The 21268-nt window shown below is 43.5% G+C and overlaps 1 protein-coding gene across 1 annotated transcript in view; it reads right to left on the reverse strand.

The window, feature by feature from the left end:
* Positions 1-5797: 5797 nt before the first annotated feature.
* The window catches only part of LOC126405497 (gap junction delta-2 protein), a 39480-nt gene continuing 24009 nt past the window's right edge, over positions 5798-21268 (reverse strand). Inside the window, exon 2 of the mRNA XM_050069257.1 lies at positions 5798-12960. Within this exon, the coding sequence (XP_049925214.1) occupies positions 12111-12960 (850 nt within the window). The 3' untranslated portion in view covers positions 5798-12110. The remainder of the gene's footprint in view (positions 12961-21268) is intronic.

The following is a 21268-nucleotide window of genomic DNA, read 5'->3' on the forward strand; positions in this document are numbered from 1 at the left end:
AGCCGCGGTTTCCCTCCCACGTCACTGTTTATGTCACACGCTGAGCTACACGTTTTGTTATTGGCTCACGCCCCCCATTGCCCCGAAAAAGGTGCATTCTGTATAAACAAAAGTAGGCAGGCAGCATTTTGCCGCACTCCCCGATTTTGTTTTTATATTGCCAATGCTGAAAAAAGACTGATTGGGCTTTCCTGCGAATTTGCACAATTCCTATCTAAAAAGGGCTAAAAGTCTGTAGGAGGGGCTTAAGGCCCAGACACTCCAAACCAACATCAAAGAACTAGTGGGGATGAGGGCCGACTGTGTCTCGAGGGTGGGGTGGCAGAGCCAGCGAAAAATGCATCATCCAGCAGATTTAAGCTGGGAGATGAGTAGGGTGATTTTGGCGCTGGTGAAATGTAGGGAAGTTTAAAGTTCATTTACACATACTACCCACATTGTTATGATAAAAAACCTGTTTTCATCCCAGCTCATCACATATCACCACTTGGTCAGTGCCGTTTCAGTCTACATATTACACGCTAGCTATCTTCCTGGGTTTGTTGTTGAGGTTTCAGGACGGCGCATCAATTTACACCGTGCAACACAAGCATGTGGTTGGGTTTAGATAAAACATCATGGTTTGGCAATCACTGGCCTCCTGACTGAAAGTGCAGGGTTTGTTGGACACATCTACCGCCCCTCCTGCCCACCCTATAGGGACTTTCCAGGTCCTTATATTACGTCATCATCAGCAGTGTTTCAAACGAAGACTGTCCAGCGGCGTATCATACAGCTATGACAGGTGCCACCTGGCTGCTTTATTAACTGATACCACCTGTCTGCGTCTCATATTGCTGTGAGAGGTGCCGTATGGCCAACCAACAGTGTATCATACCACCATGACAGGTGCCGTTTCCCTTTAAGTGAACAATTTAAGAACATATAATATTAAAAAAATAAATACTGTAACATTTCTACCCCCAGTACTTTACATGCATAGTATCTGTTAGCAGTTTGACTTTACTTACCACTTTACTTAAAAGTCTTTACTGATGCACAGCCCACTTAACAGCTATATATTATACGGATTGCGTGTGTGAAGTGACAGGGACTGTGACTCGGTGGTGCTCGAGGAGCTGGCCAGACATCGCCTGGACACCGTGTCATGCCACTGAGGGCCTGCCAACTGACCTGTTTGTGTGTGTGTGTGTGTGTGTGTGTGTGTGTGTGCGTGTGTGTGTGAACCCATCATGTGAGGTTACACGACGCTCCTGCCAATCCTCTATTTTATGTGTGTGTGTGTGTGTGTGTAGATGTCTGTTCAAGTGTGTACCAGCAAAGCGGTTCCAGGATCCCCCTCATTGCTTCATAATGTGTGCGCGCGTGTGTGTGTTCATGCTGGTAATGAATGTGTCTGTGCTGGCGGTCAAGGAGGGCGCCTGGGAGGACTGGTGTTTGATTGGCGCGTGCTGCCGAGATCTGCTCCTTCCTGTTAGCGTACGCATCACTTCCTCTCACCCTGCCCAGAGCTACTGCCTCGCCGTCTCACACAATCACTCTGACACGATTCCCTCTCTTCTCCTTATTTTTCTGCGTCTTCTCTCTCTCTCTGTTGTTCTCCTCTCGTGACTCGCTGTCCATCTTACTTTGTCTTTTCGTTGTCCTACTCCTCTCTCTTGAAGCGCCTCCTGCATCTCTGCTCCCATTTCATTCTTTATTGTCTTTTTTACTTTTTCCACTTAGTCTTATTCCTCTGTCTTTCCATTTTAGGTCCACTAGTGCTTCTTTTCCCCCGAGTCTTTGTCCATTTGTCTCTCTCTGCTCTCCCCTTTTACCTCTCAGAGGACCACTTTTATTTTAACAACTTGACAGCCAGTTCATCATCCTCGATGAAGTATTTCCTCACCTCTCGCTCCCCGTCTCTCTTGCCTTCAACCCCTCAAATGTCTTCCTCTCCCTAACCTCTTTCTCTTTCCGTATCTGCTCTGTATTCAATCCTTAAGCAACCCCCTTCCTCCCCATCCTCCCCCTCTTCCTCACCCTGTTCCTCTCCTCCTCCTCAGCTGCTCTCCCTGAAGACAGAGCAGATGCAGCCAGGCAGAACAGCCAGCATGTTCCCATGTTCTCTTACTCCAGCTCTGCGGCTGCAGCAGCCCTCTTAAACCTCTCCGTTTCTCTCCCCATCACCCCATTATTCTCCCCCATGCTTCATTTTCCTCAGCACACATTGTGTTTTTTGGCATCTCCATTCTTACATTTTAATTTTTTCTCTTTGCTACACTTCCTCATTTTCCATTCATCCACTTTCCTTCTTTCCTTCTCCTTACTCTTCACTTGCCTCGAGGCTTTATCCCTGGTCCTTGCATCTCTCCCTCTATCCCCCTTCAAAGCTAAACATTGCTCAAGGCCATTCTTGTTTCTCTCTTCCTCAAGCCCTCTTCCCTACTCTCATTCCCCCCCCTGTGTTTCTACCACTAACAGAATGGCTTCTCTGCCTCCTTCTCTCTTTGCTTCCTCTCCGCTCAGCATCAAACCAACTCTCCACCAATCCCCCTCTTTGCTCTACTCAGTTTTTGTTTACTCCTTGATTCTCATCACCTCCTTCCTCCTTGCTTGTGCGGTTTTTATCCGCATCACATATGGGTTCATGTTTATGGTAATGACTTTCTTGCCTCCTTACTTTGCCCACAGCCTTGTCACATCATGTGCAGCACTTCGAGGGGCAGCGGAAAGAATGAAAGTACGCTCATTTAAATGAAAGACAGAACAGACATAAACACTTATCGGAGTTAAGTAAGTGTGTAGGAAGTGGCTGCTAGATATTTCAGTCATAGTGATTCAGCTGATTTGAAAGCAGCTCCTTTCAGTTGCATCTCAGCTCATGCTGAGGTGTCTCTCTGCTTCTGTTGTCTCTCTGTGGTGTCTGTCACTGAAGACAATATGAAGCTTCAGTCATCGCATCTTTTTACAATGAACAGTCAGTCTGCTACAGTGGTAAACAGCTGCTGTGTGAACTCAAAGGTATCTAATATCATCTGATCATTAATACAACTTTTTCACAATATAGTCATAGATATGGAGCATTTAAACATCTTAACAGACTATAGGGGTTTATGGCTAAATGTCCAGTCCCACCAGAAAGTGTGAGCGAAAATAGTCTCTTGCTGGAAGCTTGGTGATTTGACTTCTGCAGTGGCTACAGAAGGCTGTGGCTAGTTTTGTTTGCAGCCAGGCCACACGCCAGAATAAATGTTGGCATTGTACATTTCTGCAAACCACGGATATTTTATATTTGTACGTTTCATATGTAGCAAATATTTTTGTCATGGCCCAGGCTGGGACTACAGTTTTTTCCCTTGTGCTTCCCCCTGTTTTCCCTGTGTCTCCTCCTCCTGTGTGTGGGTGTGTGTGTGTGTTGTGGGTGCGGCTACCTCGTCTGGCACCTGGTGAAACTCTTCACCTGCTCTCAATCACCTCATCAGCAACCTACTTAAGAAGCCAGCTTCGCAGCCACTCAGCGCCAGATTGTTCAGTCAGCTATATGGTACGATATCGGCCACTCAATATTACCTGAGAAGTGTTTTTCCTGTGCAGCTGTTTTCTGATATTGTTTCTCCTGTGCTCCGGGATTCCAGCGCCTTCCCCTCGGCATCTGCCATCTACAACTTCACTCCAGCTCATTCCTCCATCCGTTCACCCAGCTCATCTGCCTGCCAGTCCCCTGCCGCCATCAGCACCCCTCATCCCTTCCCCCGGTTCCTCAATAAATCTCCCTAACCTTCTACAAACTACCCGCTTTGTCCGTGTCTGCTTTTGGGTCCTAAACGACCGCCGTAACAATGTTTACGTTTCAGTTCTCAATTTCATGTTGTGAGAGCATTGTAGTTAACATGTGGTTAGGTTTAGACCCAAAAAGCACTTGGTTAGGATTGGGAAAACATTATATTTTGGCCTAAGATACCCTGTTTGGTCGCTATAAACACTGTTAGACGTGTTTCAAACTGTTGTTAAAAACACCTGCTTTGTTGTTGTCAAAGAGTGGTCTGATACTCAGCAGCTGTTTAATCTTTCTCAGCTCAACATATCCTCATGCAACAGTTTGTATGATACCCTACAATTTAGTGCCCCATGAATGATGTTATGTCCGTAATGTAAAGTTATATAATTAACATAAAATTATGAAGATTAGGTTTAGGTGAGTAATGTAACTGTGGTTAGGTTTAGGAAAAGAAACATGGTGCTGATGTACGTAACAATGACTCATAGTTCCAAACACCAGACTCCAGCTACCTTCTTAACTGCAGTGCATCGGTCACATGATTGCAGTCTTCCCAAATATGTCTCACACAAATTACTGGCTCATGATCGCGTAGTACATGTACGAATTTTGGTGCATCATACACTGTACAGACTGTACTGTAGAAAAGGACAGGACAAATCAGCTACCTGCTTTATGAATGAACTTGATGACCCTCAGCAGAAGCTTGTTAGGACAAAGATCCACACAGTTACCACAAAAACAGTACACTTATGCAACAGTGGATGCTACCTTAGATCTGACGACAATCTGATTCAGGTTAAAAGTGCACAGCGTTTCATTTCCAATGTTCTCACTTCTAAGCTTGTGGAAATTCCCCGGTGAGTAAATAAAGAAGTCGCTGTGTGGATGAGGTGCGCACCCCCTGAACCATGAACTAAGGTCCTGCTTCTATTATCATGAGACTGCGTTGATGAATCAGGGAGCTGAATGTAAAGGCACCCAGGGTGATTTAACAGCCGCCTTGCGTATTGATCCCTGTGGGGCGAAGGCGTTTTTTCAGTAATGACCATGGTGCTTCAGATGATAGTGGTGGTAATGGATGTGATGGTGAGGGGAAGGAGATAGGTGGTAGGTGGCAGGTGAGGAAGAGGATGGTCATGATGAGGATGATGAGTAATGATGGTGATGAGGAAGGCTGCTGCAGTTAGGATGATAATGCCGTAGATGATGCGGCCAGGGTGGATGGCTTCGATAATGGTGCTGGCGTGGGGGAAATTATGCTCTTTGTATGTGTGTGTGTGTGTGTGTGTGTGTGTGTGTGTGTGTGAGTGTGTGTGTGTTTCAGGAAGTGACGCTGAGCAGCCAGCCATCTGTCGGCAGATTAATCCTGGCTGTGCTTAGAGATATTACCGGCTGGCTTATCGCCGTGGCAACAAGCCTTCAATCCCAGTCCAGCGTAGCCACCATGTGACCTTGCTGAGGAAGGTGGGTGGGGGTTGGACACTCACATGCACGTGAGCGCACACACACACACACACACACACACACACACACACACACACACACACAACATGGACACTCCATAATTTGGTGATATGGTGTGTGCGTGCATATACAGCGTTTTGTTAGAACACATGAAGTGTGCATTTAATGAGAGGGGAGTTTAAGAGGAAATATGACTGTGCTCACACACACACACACACACACACACACACACACACACACATGCATGCACACACACATGCGTGCACCTCCTCTCCTCTCATCAGTACCATGGTCTAAAGGTTTTAATCCTGCTGAAAGGTTTCAGTGTCACCTATTGGGTTCAAAAATGTCGCCAACCAGCTGGGCTGCACGCAGCTCTCTGCAAATATTGTTTTCAGGCAGCTATATATAGCACTGTATCAATATGAATTGCAGCCACCTTTGTTCAGTTTCCCTCACATCACAGAGGGCTTTTTTATTTCCTAAATCCCATCATTGCCACGTGCTCAAAAAACCCTCCCACTCACGTTTTCTTTTCTTACACACATCACATTGTTCAAGAAACAATACATGCACATAATGCATGAACACACACGCTCACAGGTCATAAATCAGCAGGCACGAGGCCACTCCAGGCTTGATGTAACATTCAAGGTTTTATTCAGTCTTTACATACAGTACACCAGTCAGAAATATACAGTGAACCTTCAGCGAAGGTCCGTCAGGTACACCATAAAATCTGCAGTCGGAAAACGACAGAGTTTCAGATGAAGGTTACAAAGCGTGAGTGTGTTTGAAGTGTCTGTTTCTTCATTTCTGTTTTTCAGTCCATGCTTTTACATCCGTGCAGATGTCACAGTAGAAGCTAAGCTTAAGAACGACGAGTTTCTAGGGCTAAGATATTTAACTATTTTCCCTTTTTCTGATCCCTTAAATATCATCTCTTACTGTGTATTAAATACGATAAGATAGAATGCCAAATATTGGCTAAACTTGACGTTGCTCCCCCGCTCCCCTGACACGTCACCATTCACCCCTCTCATTGTAACATCTGGCTCCTCACACAGTCGACATATAGGTGACCTGGTCTAAGATCACGAGGAGATAGTCTTGCCCCTTTCCAATTAAAACTATGAATCAACAGTCTGCAAATTATTGAATTTTAGAGACACAGACTGAAGCTATCTCAGGTCATAATCTCACTTCCACGACCTGCTGGCAGGAGGTGGCTGCAGAGCCGGTGAGAGAGAGATGAGAGAGATGCACGGGGGTATTTGGTCAAATCCGGATGGTGGTTTAAATCCCACCCTGCCTGTATCTGCCACTCAGTGTAATTAGACGAAGTAATCACGATTGATATCATGACAGATTAGCGAGAGGTTAAGAGGTCCTTCTCTGAACCCTGAAATGGTTATAATCTAGCCTCTACAGTGCGGCGGCAGCACCAGTATCAGACAGGGCAGGAGGGAAGGGGGAGGAGGGAGCATTTTATTTCTAAAATGAAAATTGAAGCTGAACATCTGGATAAAAGGAGCTTTATAACTTACATTTTTTTCTCATTCGATTAAACATAGTAGAAAGCTTTTCATTTTAACGTCTAATTTTCAGTTTGAATGCAAAAACGATCACTTAATCGTTTAAATGTGATTAATCTTGGCCCATGAGTGCACGTTTCTTTCAAAGTAATGCGCCAAGTCAAGTTGGAAATCTTTTTTCTTTTTTTTAAACTATGGCTTTTTAGTTTGTAATAAGTACGAAGCCCTTAATGTATAAGAGGGGTGCTTCCAAAACTTGCTCGAGGGCCTTCAAGCAGCCCTTAGGATTGGCTACATAATTACTAAGTTAATCTAGCATCGTTTTGGCAGTAGAGTAATGTGGTAGCTTTGTTTTAATGAATGACGCAGCTCAATTACTTGCTGCATTCCTGAGGAATCAAATTGTTTGCTACTCATCTGCAGAACAAGGTCAGCGAAGGGTTTTAATGGAAATGATCTCATTACCTGCTGTTGCGGACATGGTTAGTAACAGTCAAGAGTTAACAGCTTTAGTTTTAAGGAGACCTGCTTTGCTACATGACCTGTGATATGTGGGGCAGCAGATGTGTGCTCAAGACAAGGGAATGTATCTGAATTCATGTTTTTGGTTAAGAGTCCGAAGTTATTAGCACCAACAGGTAAAATAATCAGGCTTTGAGAGAATTGTCTTGGGTGGGCTTTACAGTACAAGGTTAGGATGGTCAATGGAAAGTATGCTGACATGTCGTGATACCATTTCTCTGAGAGCGTTCTTGTGTGTTAATGTAGAAACAACATTTTTGTTTTTACTAGAAAAGATTTAAAAGATCAGCATTGTTGTCTTTCCTGAGTGTCACTGTACTGTTCTCTAACAAAGTGTCCATGAGGAGTTTCACTGAGGACTTAATTATATTTAACACATAAAGAGGCTGTAAATTGGAGGTTAATTACACATTGTGCTGGGGACTAAACCCTGGAATGTTCTGGCGTCTGGCATCTCATGGTGCCAGTCTTTAACCTGTATGCTTATATTCTTGTGTACCCTGTGTTTTACAGTAGACTGATTGGCTTATAATCATCTTCTACAGCAGATTATAAAGGTATATATTCATGTGCAAATTTCTTAAAGTAGAAGATTTACTGTATGGAGCGGTTTTCAGAATCTTTTGGGAGTTGAAACTGAGAGTGATAAACTTTAACAGGAAGTTTTAACATCACTGAGTTGTCTGCCTGGCTCTGTACCGTCTGAAGAACTGGGTAATTAATATACACACTTGGCATCAAGATGTAATAGCTTTGCTTCGTAGATTGGAGCTAAAAAAAAAGTCTTTCTTTAAAGATTCTGCTGAAGAAAACATAGAAACATGCTTAGTCTAGCTGTTACACATGCAGATAAAAAATCTTTGAAAATGAATGAAATTTTGCATATCACTTTGGCAAGGGAGGAAATATAACATATTTTTCTGCTAGTCTTATATTTCAACATTCTACCCTTGGTTTTACACATTGAAAAACTTTTTGTTCCTTTACATAAAAAAAAACATCTTTCTTTTTTTGATATGTCACTGCACAAAAAGAGCAACAGACAACAAAATTAACCCACAAGTCATAAAGAGAAGCAAATGAGAAAAAAAAAAAGTTGCATAATTAATTTCACATTGACAAATAGAAAAGTAGACTGTGGAGAGTAGTGGACTGTTGGAAGAACTGGGGCCTGCTTTTACTTTGGACAGTGGTGTACCCACTGAGTGTCTAACTGCAGGAGTCGTGAGTCACTAATGAACGCTGGATGAATGTAAACCGAAGAAGACCAGGACACATTTATGGCCCTCGACGTCCTCACGCTGTGTGTGTATGTTTCCGTCCTGAATGAAACCAGACATAACAACAGAATCCAAGAGGAGGAACTCACACCGCTCTTCTCACGTTCAAGATGTGGTTGTTTTTCCTAAAATGAATGTATGTTCAGCATGTGTGTATCTACAAGTCACTAAAAATAGACCTCACACCAGCATTGACCTGTGCTCTGTGCAGATTAGATCAGTGCTGCAGCTCGCAGTGACTGCGTATAGTACAGGACATCGGCTTGGCCTTTAAGCTCAAGGTCAGCGTTTAAGCCTTCGCTAGAAGCACAAGCTCTCACTAACTGAGGGAAGCCATGACTCAACCTCTATTATTAGGCATTCTGGCGTGCCCTTTCAGCGTATTCGTCCTTCCTAGTGCGTACAGTAGACCGCACCGATGCCATTGAGCCCCACAGAGATCCTCAGTCTAAATCTGGGGATAATCACCTGTAAGAATCATGGAGATTATGACAGTGGGAGTGAATGGAGAAACAGAAAGTTGGGGGGATTTCTTCTGCTATGTCAGCTGTTACAGTTGCTCCAGTGTATTCGTGGTGCTGTCAAGGTATTTCCAGAACAGCTGCAATGCTAATTGATGACATGTGTGTTTCATCTTTAAAAAAATCACTACAAAAGACAGAGATAATAAAGAATGTAAACATTTTACATCGACTGTAGAGCTTTAGTGGACTGGCAAAAGCTGCACTTGAACTATTAAAAATACATTTGCAATCAGGTGCAATTTATTTAGCATTTTTGTTGGGGTGAGCTATTTTTTTGTATCTATTCTTAGCATATTGACCAGGGAGCTTTCCAAAGGCATTGTTAGAAATGTAGGAAGTCGCTAATCGAAGCACAAGCAGATAAGGCAAGTTGCAGGGAAGAAGATACAACGGAATTTTAAATCACAAAGATTCTTACAACGGTGTTTTCTTCACATTTTCAACAGTTAACGCTACTATCTAGTGGCAGAGGTTGAAAAGGGAGCACAATATATACTGTAGCTGCAGTTTGGTATAACATGTCTGCTAATGTGTTTATCCACAGTAGTCATACAAACGCCGTGAGAGTGGCAGTAGTGCACGGGTGGCCCCTGTAGGAGTCAAAGCCCCAAACGTGGCAGTGTTAAGCTACTGCAGTGTTGAGCTATAAGGCCATTTAGTTTGCAGTGGAAGGGCTAAAGCTCAGACTACTGATCTGCGACAGTATGTTTAGACCAGCGTTAGATTTTTCCTCAGTTAGCTGATTACCAGAACACCAATATCTTAGTCTCTGCAACAGGATCAACAAACATGAACTGCAGTGAGGAACAGGTGTGTGGGTGTGTGCTCATGTCAGTTAAATAACAACTTTTTCCTTCAAAGACGCCACATGAGGTCCACTGAACTGTCTCTATGTCTGGTTTCACAAGCTCGCAGTGTGAGAGCTCCCCGTTTTAAATTATGTACCGAGTGTGTCCGACAAAGCAGCCTTCGAGCTGCCAACTCGAGTTCCTTCAGTCTGCCACTCTCCCACTCGTCTGCATTAATCAAGGTGCAACACTCTCTGTCATCTTTATCGTTTTTTTTTTTCTTTCTTTCATGTCGTTTTTTTTCTCTTACAAGGCATGCATGCTGAAATCCAGTCAGGAAAAAGAAATGCAAAATGAAAACCACTGAGATTCAAAAAACACAACTGTCCCTAGCGAGTTACTAGTCATCGGCTACACAGCTTGATCATTCAAGAAACATTGCATCATGTAAACATGCCTTTTTCAAATGGCTCGCAGGCCTTAATTGTCTGAAGCTGTGCAGCTGATTTCGAAGGAACCCAAGGCTCTCTGTAGAATATGCATGAAGACGCTTCGTTCTACACTTTGACTGCAATTAAATAACAATTGCAATGCAGGTTTCTACGAATAAAAAAGTCAGCTGCACAGCCTCAATTCAAAAACGAAGCTCACAAACTTGTCCCTCCCCACCCCCCGTACATGCCATGAATCAGTTCCTTCAGTGAGAAATGCTTTAAACTAAACAAAAAATGAAAAAAAAAGACAGACAGTTTATACATTTGAAAAAAAAAAAAAAAACAGCAACATGATGTCCCGACCAACCCGCACGCAAAGATAAATAAATCTATTTGGATATAATCTAAATGGATAAATAATATTACCATGATATACTCTACATAACTTTTCAACAATAATTAAATATCTCAAGGATGGCACCATCGCTTTCTCAAAAAAAAAAAAGAAAAACAAAAACATAACTCATGGTGATATATTTTATAAAATTTGTTTAAAGTTGTAATAAAGTGATCTGTTCCCTATACTCTACAAGCTCCCGTTCCCTTTTCTCTCCTCCCCTCTCTTTCTGTCTCTCCTTTGTCTCTCAGCACACTGGAATGCTGGAAGGAGGGAAGTTTGGTTTGTGCTTTAGGAGAGACTCGACGTTTACACGCTGTTTGTCCATTTGTTCATTAGTTCCTCTCCAAAGTTTACGCAGAGGGAGAGCAGCGAGAGTCATTACTGTCATCAGAAGCCCCTGGGGTCTATATAGCTGCCAACCGCGGAGCAGAGAGAGCGAGAGATAGGGGGGAGGAAAGAGAAAAAAAGTGTTTATGGTACTTGCTGTGTTTGTGTTAACATCATCTTTTGCCAAGAGACAAAACATAAACATCGTCAGTCTTTTTCTCTTGGTTTTGGCTTGTGACGATGTTCCAACGGAGGTGAGGTTGACACTGATCAGAGGCAGCTCTTTCTCTCTTGGCTTCGGACAAACTCGAGTCTCCGGCGAGGAGAGGAAGCGAAAGAAAAACTCTCTTCTCTCCCTCCTCGGGTGTATCATATGCTTTTCCCAGAGTGTGATATTTCCCACCTACTCTCCCTCCCTTTACAAACTTGCCTTCGTTCTCTAGAGTCCGTCATGGCTTTGACAGTTCTTCCGCTCCTCTTTTAATGATGTTGCTGCTCATCCTCCCGATCCCATCCCCAAACTAGTCCTCCCTTTTTCATTGAGGCTGACACAATCCAGAAGTAAAGCACCATGGGATGCATCAAACGCCGCCGTCATCTTCCAATATCCCCAAAGAATACAAAACAGCCTCTCATCTGCTCTCCTCTCCCTGCTCCTCATCGTCTCATCTCTAGTCCTTCCCTCTCCAGCCCCTTGAGGATTTAATTCCCCACTTTAGAAGAATTGAGGGGCAGAGAAGAAGTTAATTAGTTTAAAAAAGAAAGACAAAAGTATAAAATGGCAGTTGGAATATCTCCCCCATGAGACCAAAATGTGTTCATTTGCAGAACTGAACTTTTTGTCCTCCTTTATCGTCTCTCTATGCTTTTTTTTCTCATTTTCTTCTTCCCCTCCTCCTCCTCGACTCTCAAAGTCGTAGAGCCGGAGGTTTGGTCTTTTTACATTCTGTTTCACATCATCGCAGAGGAGGGGCCGTCTCCACTCCGTCTTCATTAAATTAAAATCATAATTAATTCATCCTCGCTCTTGCACATTCACCCCACACCTCCTCTTTTTTTTCTTCTCTTCATCATCAGACGTAGGCTGATTCGCTGGACTGCGTGCGTCCCAGGTTGGGCGGCTGGGACAGATGCGCCATGTCCTTCTTCCTGATCTCACAGATAGACTTCCTGCGGGCCTGGACGCCCCTGATGGCGGCCTTGATCTTGCGCCAGCCCAGATGGTTGAGCTCGGCCAGGTTGAGCACCACGCAGATGCCACTCACCGCAAACATGAACACCAGGAAAACCGTTTTTTCTGTGGGACGGGACACGTAGCACTCCACCTCCTTCAGACATGGGTAGCGGTCACACTCGAAAATCCCAGGCACACTAAAGCCGTAAAGGAAGTATTGGCCTGCCAAGAAGCCAATCTCCAGTGCGTTTCTGAACACCACCTGAATGATGTAAAAGCGGGAGATCCCTTCTTGCCGGCGAACCTTGGAGCTCTTCCCGTGGGTGAGGCCCCGCGGGGCGTTGGGGATCTCCTTCACCTCCAGGCAGTCTGGTTCTTCTTTCCCTCCTCCACCATCACCGCCATGTTGCACTAGAATTCCATTAATGTTGCGGAGCTTCCGCGCCCCGTCTCTTCCCCCGTAGTCCCTCTCCATTATGGGATAGAGAAAAGAGTAGCGCCGGTCTTTCTGCTTGGCCGACTGGTGGACGGAGTAGGTGATGAAGCAGAGGCTGGGCGTGCACACCAGTATGATCTGGAAGACCCAGTAGCGAATGTGGGAAATGGGGAAGGCCTTGTCATAGCAGGCCTGATTGCAACCTGGCTGCAGAGTGTTGCAAATGAACATGGTTTGCTCATCCTCGTACACGGTCTCACCCACGATGGCGACGATCAGGATACGGAAGATCACCACTACTGTCAGCAGGATCCTAGAGGAGAAAGAAAGAGATAAATGGGGTTAATAGTCGGAGACGCACAGTGATTTACTGTGCCAGGAAGGATGAGATGTCCTCAGATATCCTTCCCAGCAATGGTTCTACAGATGTGCTGAGTATGAAAGGACAGTGCGAGAAAGCAGAGAAGACGAATAACAGAGATAAGACAGCCAGAAAAAATTTAAATGTACAGAAGGAAGCTATTCAGTGGAGAATTTTAAATAATCAGCTTTGAAAAGAATAAAAATAGTGCAGCGTCAAAAATGTCTGTGTAAAAATACTCTTTACACTATTATTAGTTTTTAAAAGCAAAACCTTAAACACCCAATGACACCTTCATTTAACACAAATCTGTAACAGTTACAGTACAGAGTAAATAAAGAGCAGCTCAAGGAGATATAAACCGAATCACTGTGACGTTTCACACACTTTCAGGTTGACAACTGGTAATAAGATGTGAATTTGTGCTGTCTTTTTTAGCATAAATGTGATGTTTAAAGAAACATAATTAAACGCAGTGTCTGACCTGTCTGACGTTTCTGCTGAACTTATTTTGTGTACTGTGCTGCTCTGCTAGCGTTTTTGAGAAACCATATCTACCAGCAGAGGCTCGGCAATGTACAAAATGGATTTTAGCCTCGATCAATATCAGCTAAATCATTTTACCTTACACACTAAAGCCCAGTTCAGACCAAAGCTGAGACATGCAATTAATTGCAACACGCTGTTCTGCAACGTTCTAAAACCTGCCAGTTCACACCAATGCAACTAGATGAAATGGTGTATCATCTCTATGCAACAACTCTCTGTACTTCTGCTCTGTTTGCAGCTTTTCAGGCTTATTTTGTTGCTGAATATGATCTCTAGCTTCTTAAAATATGAATGAGGATAGTGATAGTGAGATACTGGCTACAGATGCATTTGTAGTGACGAAAAAAAACAGAAACAAAATGAGCAACAGATGGACTGTATTTATAATAAATATGCCACAAAAACAAAAGTAAGCAGCGCCAATTAATCAGTCAATGAGAATGTGTGTGTGGTTGGGCATAAGCACATACAGCGAGCAGCAGCAGCGGCCCATCGTCCGACATCGGCACACCGTGGGGATGGAAACAGAGGGCTCGGCGGGGACGGAGCATCTGCCGCACCAAGCGAACACACCATCTGCGGTCATTTTGACTTGACCGTTGGACTTCACTACAAGTTGATTGGATGGTGAAACAGGTGATGAGCTTTTTGTTCTAAAACCAGCTGCTGGTGATTTGATGGCGTAAGTCAAGCTCAGGAGGCCAGTTCACACTGCTGCAACTTTTCTCTGCAACATTCTAAAACGGTTTCGTCTTTTTGCAAATCATTGGTCTGAACTGGGCTTAACTGATCGAGGCAGAGGTAGATCAGCAACTCCTGCGTTCTTAAATGACGGTTTTTGTCAATGGAGTCTGGTGGACCTTTCTTAGGTGGCTAAAAACTACCCAACTGAGGTAGCATCTGCTCTGCGACACTTCATTTTATGGATGTGATGCTGGGATTTTCTACGCAGAAGTTACTGTAAACAATTTTATTTAAAGCGTGCTATCATGTTAGCTGCTTGCCTATGTCACAAAGATGCACGGATGAAATTAACCGTACCACTTACCACTGGTATGTGTGGGCCTATTTATGAGCAACATTACAAATGTATCACAGTAGAATTTATTTGCCCTCCATCATTCTTTTATGAGAAATATGTTTAAATATGTTAAACATGCGACTAATATGAGAACTAAACAGAGAAGTGGAATGTAGGCAAGAGTTAAAAGGAAGGCGAAGCAAATTGCACCTCTCGATTCGCCTTAAAAACTGTACATGAAAGGGCTGGAGAATTAGGAAGGAAATTCAAGAAAGGATACAAAGCATGAATAAAAAAAGTCAGAATCAAGGTCGAGTGGAGGGATTTGAAGTTGTAATCACAGCAGGGAGCCTCACGAAGGACTTTGAACTCCTTAATTAGAAAAGAGAGGTGAGAGAGAGGCTGCAGAGGCAGAGAAAAGAGAGAAGACTGCACTAATGATGGAGAAGGACATTGTGTCAGTGTTAAGTCACTGTTCCTCCTGATAAGAGCCAGAGAAGAAGAGTGCTCAAAATCCCATTTATCAGCCAGAGTAAACACTCCAGAAGAAGAAGAACGGTTGTGAGCGGAGCCTCGATGTGTCGTCAGCGCCCATAACTCACGGCCTGTCATCAGCGGTTCGAGACGCAGTAGGTGTGTGTTGTGAGGGTGTTTACAGGTAAAAGGAGGTGAGATCTGGTCTAATTTTAGTGTCTTCTGCATCATTAGGCACAGTTACCATGGCAACCTTGGATTAGACTCACTTAAATTGGAGCTGTGATCAGTTTCTACACACACACACACACACGATCGTACAGTGTAATCTGTCAGTTGTTAACTTTGTTATTAGCACAGATGTACTCTACTTTCACCGCCCTGGCAACAGGTGACACTGAGGTGAAGGCTGTTTGCAGATTAGGTGTTATTTCTGCGTGTGGTGAGACAGAGAGATTATTGTTGCTGAAATTGGGTTCACTTCAATTCTCTTTGTGTGTGTGTGTGCATGCTAACGTGCGTCTATTTAAGCGTACAGATGCGCTGACTTGGCATTTCTGTACTCTTCGTGTGTCTGTGTGCTTCATGAGTTCACACGTTCCAGTTCCTCCCCCCTCCTTTCTTTCAGACATCCCTCTCTTTGTTCTGTTCTTACTTTACTCATCCCTCATTTATTTTTCAGATCTGAGACCAAGCAAGCACTTTAGATAGCAGGCTTTTTGCCTTTCGCTGTGTGTGCCAGCCTGTTGGCTGTCTCACGCTGTAATCTGTGACTCAAGTCTGGAACGCGGCTGCAGAGCGCAGACAGGCCTGGACATTGTTAATCTGTTGATTGATTGCTGCCTTTTAGTTCAGTCCCATAGATAACGAGTTCTGCATACTGTAAGATCAGCTCTCACTAATCACCGCCGTTTATAATAACGATAATCCCATAAATAACGCTATGATAAATCGCTGTCCTTGCTTCACGTGAACCCACAGTAGACACCATTATGGTAGCGCATCAAAACCTGACCTCATTACATTCATCACGGATTTATGGGCTTTTATACAAGAGCATGCAAGTCAATAGATTGTGACGTATAAAATGGCTTTGGAGGCAGTGTTAATGGGCAGTACAGCGTGCTGCAGGAAGAGTCACTATTTCCTTAGAAAATGTCATTTCAATTTAAGTGTACTGTAAGCGCCTCTCCGACTTCAGTGGTAAAACGTAACAAAGGTTGTGATATTGTAACCCCAGTTCTACTAGCACAGGCAGAGCCCTCTACTAGATGTGAATTTGCTTTTCCTAGGATAACAAGGAAATCACCTGCCCTACTCTCCTTATGACTAGCTAGTATTTGTTGCCTTCGATGGTTGGATTGGTTAGTAGGTTTAGTCAAAAGGAGTAAAACTGGTTAGGGTTGGGGTAAAAGTGTCAGAGGCAGAGTAAGGCACACCATTCCTTCACTATCCTGGACTCTATGGGTAAATCTTCCAATGACAAGTGTGCATTCACCCACTAAAATTTGCATACACATAGCTGGCTAATCATAATACACAATATATGCGGAGCCCACATTATATGAAGGAGCCATATGACAGCATCAGCATGCTACACCCTCTTCAGTGAGTGGCGTAGGAGCGACAGGGGCCCTAGGTAGAGGGATTGTCTGTGCTAATAGAACTAGGGTTACAATATCGTAACCTTTGTTCTATCTCACACAGGCTCCGCCCTCTACTGGACTCTATGGGCACAGTGGGTGGAGCCCAATAAATGAACACCCTATTGTAACATAACATCAACCCAGCCACACTGATCCTAACCAGCTAAAGGTTAGTCACTGTAGCCTGCCTACTTCTTTACAACTTAGGCCGCCACAGTGGAGACATAGTGGGTCCCAGCCAACCCGGGTGGTGAGCAACCAAACTGGGTGGAGTTGTGGCCTAACTTTGCAGGGGTCGAAAGACAAGCAATAGACACCCTGCACACCACATATCACATGTCATGAAGGAGCACAGGAACATGTTGGTAGGGAGGAGTGAGTACACCATCTGTATCTGTACTCAGTCAGAATGGGCGGAGTTTATGCCAGAAATCGAAAACAAAAGTGGGTCGGGCCTAATCGAAGTTGTTATTTTAAGCCTGAAATTTATCTGTAATGGATACTCGTTTCATCCGAGTATTTGGCTCAACCCTAAACGTTGATGTATCACGCTCAGAGTTGAGTCAGGTGCAACACAGCTGACATACACCCAACCACTGCCACTAGTCCTGTGTCATTCTAGTGAGCACAGACATGAAAAGGAGCCTGACAGGAGGGCTGCTGTATATACTGTGGGCTCCGCACATATTAGAGTAGGCACATCCTGATTGGCTGCATTTATGCAAATTTCAGTGGGTGAATGAGTGCTTGTGATTAAAGGAGAGTATTACCCATAGAGTCCAGTAAAGGGCAGCTGTGTGAGATAGAACTGCCACACCAATTTTACATATATAACATGTATTGGCATCTGAAAGGACTCCAGGTCCGCGTAAGTGTAAGACATTTTCTACACAGCTCAAGTACGAATAACGAGGAAACATTGCCACTTAAGGACGGATACATCACTGGATCTCGAGGGCACACACATGAGCATTTAGCTTATTTTGTCCGATGGTGTATTTTTATTATGTCAGTAGATAAACGGCTGGATAAAGATTGTATCTGACAATGTAGGGTTTCATATAAAATACCCGGGTCACAAACTGTGCTCTCTCCTGCTCTCTGGTAGGAAATACAGGAGCTTAAAGTCACGCACAAATAGACTAAAAAACTATTTATTAAAAAGTGCAATCCCCTATTTATTTTAAATGTGCAACAGCTTGTTACAGTCTGTTTATTTTTATTTTATTTTACACTATTTAATTCCAATTTTATGGATGATGATGATGATGTATGTCTATTTTTTACTCCTTTGTTTTAATGACTAGTTGGCACCTGATCAGATGTAGCACTCCTAATCTCATCATATACTCTTTGTACAATGACAATAAAGGCTTTCTATTTCTCTGTTCTATTTCTGATTTAGCGATCTAAAAACTTCAAACATCGGTTTTGAGTCCCTCAAGCTTTTTGCAAGATCGATCAATATTTATACAGAGACATTTCTCATCCCCTCTCTCCTCTGACAGCAGCCTCAGCAGGCAGCTTTCCATTTCAAATCCCACCTTAACCTCTTTCCTCCGTTTCACCTGCAGCTCTTCCTCAAGGTTAGTCTGGATTTATTACATAAAATCAACGAGAGATCAGAGCTGTCACTTGAATTCACCTCAGGTCGATCCACTGCATTTCATAGAGAGAGTACTATTTGTGCACAGTATAGATTTATCAAACTCAGTTAGAAGATGTGTTTATGTGGACACCATTGTGACTGTACAGTAGATCCAGAGGGGGAGGCCCACACCACTGCACCTTAGACGCTGCCAGATAATCATTAGATGGCATTTGGCTGTGTGAAGGGTAATCTACCAATCACACAGTAGCTTTGCCAGTCTTGCATGGCGCAGATGTGGAGTCGAAGGGCAGAGTTAATCCTTTCCAGAGTCTGACGGCGTGCGGTTCACATGTACCTCTCATCAAAACGGCAGGTCATCAGTGATGACCTCCAAAATGAAAAATAAAGGACTTAATGCCAATCTGCCCACCTGTGATCAGCTGGCATGTGGAGAGGGAGGGAAGAAGGGAGAGAGGAAAAAATAAATGGGAAAAAAATGAAAGTGCTTTTGCCCTTGTAGTGACTCCATTAAGGAGCTTAGTGAGCAGAGAATTCACAATACCAGAGCGAGAGGGTATTGCACTAAATGGGCGCACGTGTGCACACAAACACACATACAGTACATGTATTCTGTGCAGCCACATACATGCACGCTCGCGCACATATCCATGCAACAAAACACCATCCAGACAGTGAGCGTTTAAATTTAACTGAGCACTGAAAGACATCAAATTGCTGTTTAAAATGAATTAGTTCCAGACAGGGATAAAAAGATTATAAAGTCACCGAAAAACAGTGTGGCTCGGACATCTCTGCCTTAAATTAAAAGAGAAACCTGCCAGTGCTGGGACGGAGTGCGAGAAAGGAAAACCAGCAATGGAGGAAAATCTCATCATAGAGAATGAATTATATAATAGCTTCCACACGCAAACCCACTGCTGTAATCTGTGGCTGGGCCAAGGGAGGATTCTTGCATTAGGTTTTTTTTTTTTGTTGTTAATGCCATCGAATAGCTTTAGATTATCGTACGCCACGCAGCAAACCCCCACCTGTTTTTTCTCTCCTCTCTAGAGCATCTTCCTGTTTTTTCTTTCTTTCATTTGCACTCCCACAGCTCCCGCCATGGCCCTTTCTCTCTCTCTCACTCTCTCTCTCTCTCTCTGTGACCCCCCCAGCCCCTCTCTCTGTCAGGAATAATCTCCAGCTTGTGTCTGTAGTTTTCTATGAAGAGCATCCTTTCTCTGAGAACACTCGGGAGACATTTAAATTGCCAGTGGCCTCCCGCTAATATGGAAAACACCACACCAAAGTCTGTCTAATGCACTCTCTAATTGTGTCGGCACGCTCGTACTCTTGTGGAAACCTACACCATTTACAACACATTGGTCCCTGCTGGATTGGTTGATGGCAGTGTTGTGCATTTTCACATTTTATTGATTCAATTTGTCATGAATTCATCTACAAAATAACAAACAAACAAAAAAGAACCAAAAATCATTGGCACAGCTCTATGTTGAAAATGTATACTTCAACCTACAGTGGTCAACAAGTGTGATAGTGATAAAAAAACAGACAAACATAATTTGATAATCGGGGCCTGAGAGGTCAAGTCTGACTTAGCTCTGATGGAACTCACTGGACCTGTTAAAACCACAGAGGATTTGCTGGCTGTACGTGGCTCTAGCAGAACATTATTACGACGATATCACAGAAGTTAACGTGAAGTGGAACAGATCGTGACACTGAAATCATTGCCACTGCTGCTGCTCCTGCTGACTTAAAAATTGTGGCAAATCAACTCTGATTGGACGCGTCACAAATTGGATCAACATCAGACAGGAGACTCCTGCGAGACGGAGTCTGGGATTTTCCAACGTGTAGTTACAAGTTGTTTTTACCTGTTGTAGATCTTTACAACAATTCACTGCAAGAACAAAGCAGACATGCCGTATTGCATGATCCGAATCTTCATCAAAACGTGCCACTTTCAGCCTGTATAAGTTGTTAGCTCGGAGGTAGTTTTTGCTTTCCGAAGAAGAAATGGTAACATGCTCATAGTGGAAGGAAGGGAGAATGCCGGCTGAAATCAGCACCCAGTGGCAGGTTTATAGCCACAGACTACTTTCAGTGAGTCAGAATCAAAACACGCAAACTCCCAAAACAAATGTAACAGTGCTTGTTTTTCTTGAGAGGCCACTATGTTTGAATGGCTGTTGTTTCATGGTGGATTTTTGTATTTTATGTTGTATTTGTTGCATTTTAACGTGTTTTGGAAAAGAGATTTCCAATGTCAATGGGGCTTCCTGGTTAAATAAAGGTAAAAGAACAGAAACACAGTGCACCTCCAGTCAACACAATGTAAGTTCTCCAGCCTCTCAGGAACAGCTTGATGTTTGACCCGAAACAGAAACATCAGACGAGAGATTGTGTTTGATTTTGCAGCGGGAAGTGAAGTTGAGTGAAGGGGCGACATAAAAGGTATGCGTTCTTTTATACATTTGACCTGACATATAAACATTGCTAACAATAGCATCTCTAGCATACTAATGCTAGCTACTAAAATTTGTTCTTTTATAATATTGTAAAAGATTAGCTATGCTTGACGTTGCATCATTTCTGTATTTTATGTTTTTTCATTTTTAGGCCGTTGTGCATCTGCCTTTGTCGGCCACTGTATCAAACATGGCAGGCGTATTAGCACTCACAGCAGACACTGTTTGTTGTTCCCTTTGACTAATATGTTGCCTGTTATCACACAGACGGTGGTGATTATGCAGAAAATATTATGCCAGCCCAAGTCCAAAACGCCTCTTCTCCTGCAGCAATTGTGTGTCCCCGACCCGCTGCCTTTTTCACATTTGTCCTCCTCATTATCTGACGGCGGATACCTTGCACTGAGGAGGCATTTGTCATGTTCAAACCTGTCATTATGGACATGAGATTAATTGAAGAAATTAATCGTGTACTGTAATGTGAAAA

Source organism: Epinephelus moara, chromosome 2 (assembly GCF_006386435.1).
Source record: "Epinephelus moara isolate mb chromosome 2, YSFRI_EMoa_1.0, whole genome shotgun sequence".
In the NCBI taxonomy this organism is placed as follows: Eukaryota; Metazoa; Chordata; class Actinopteri; order Perciformes; family Serranidae; genus Epinephelus; species Epinephelus moara.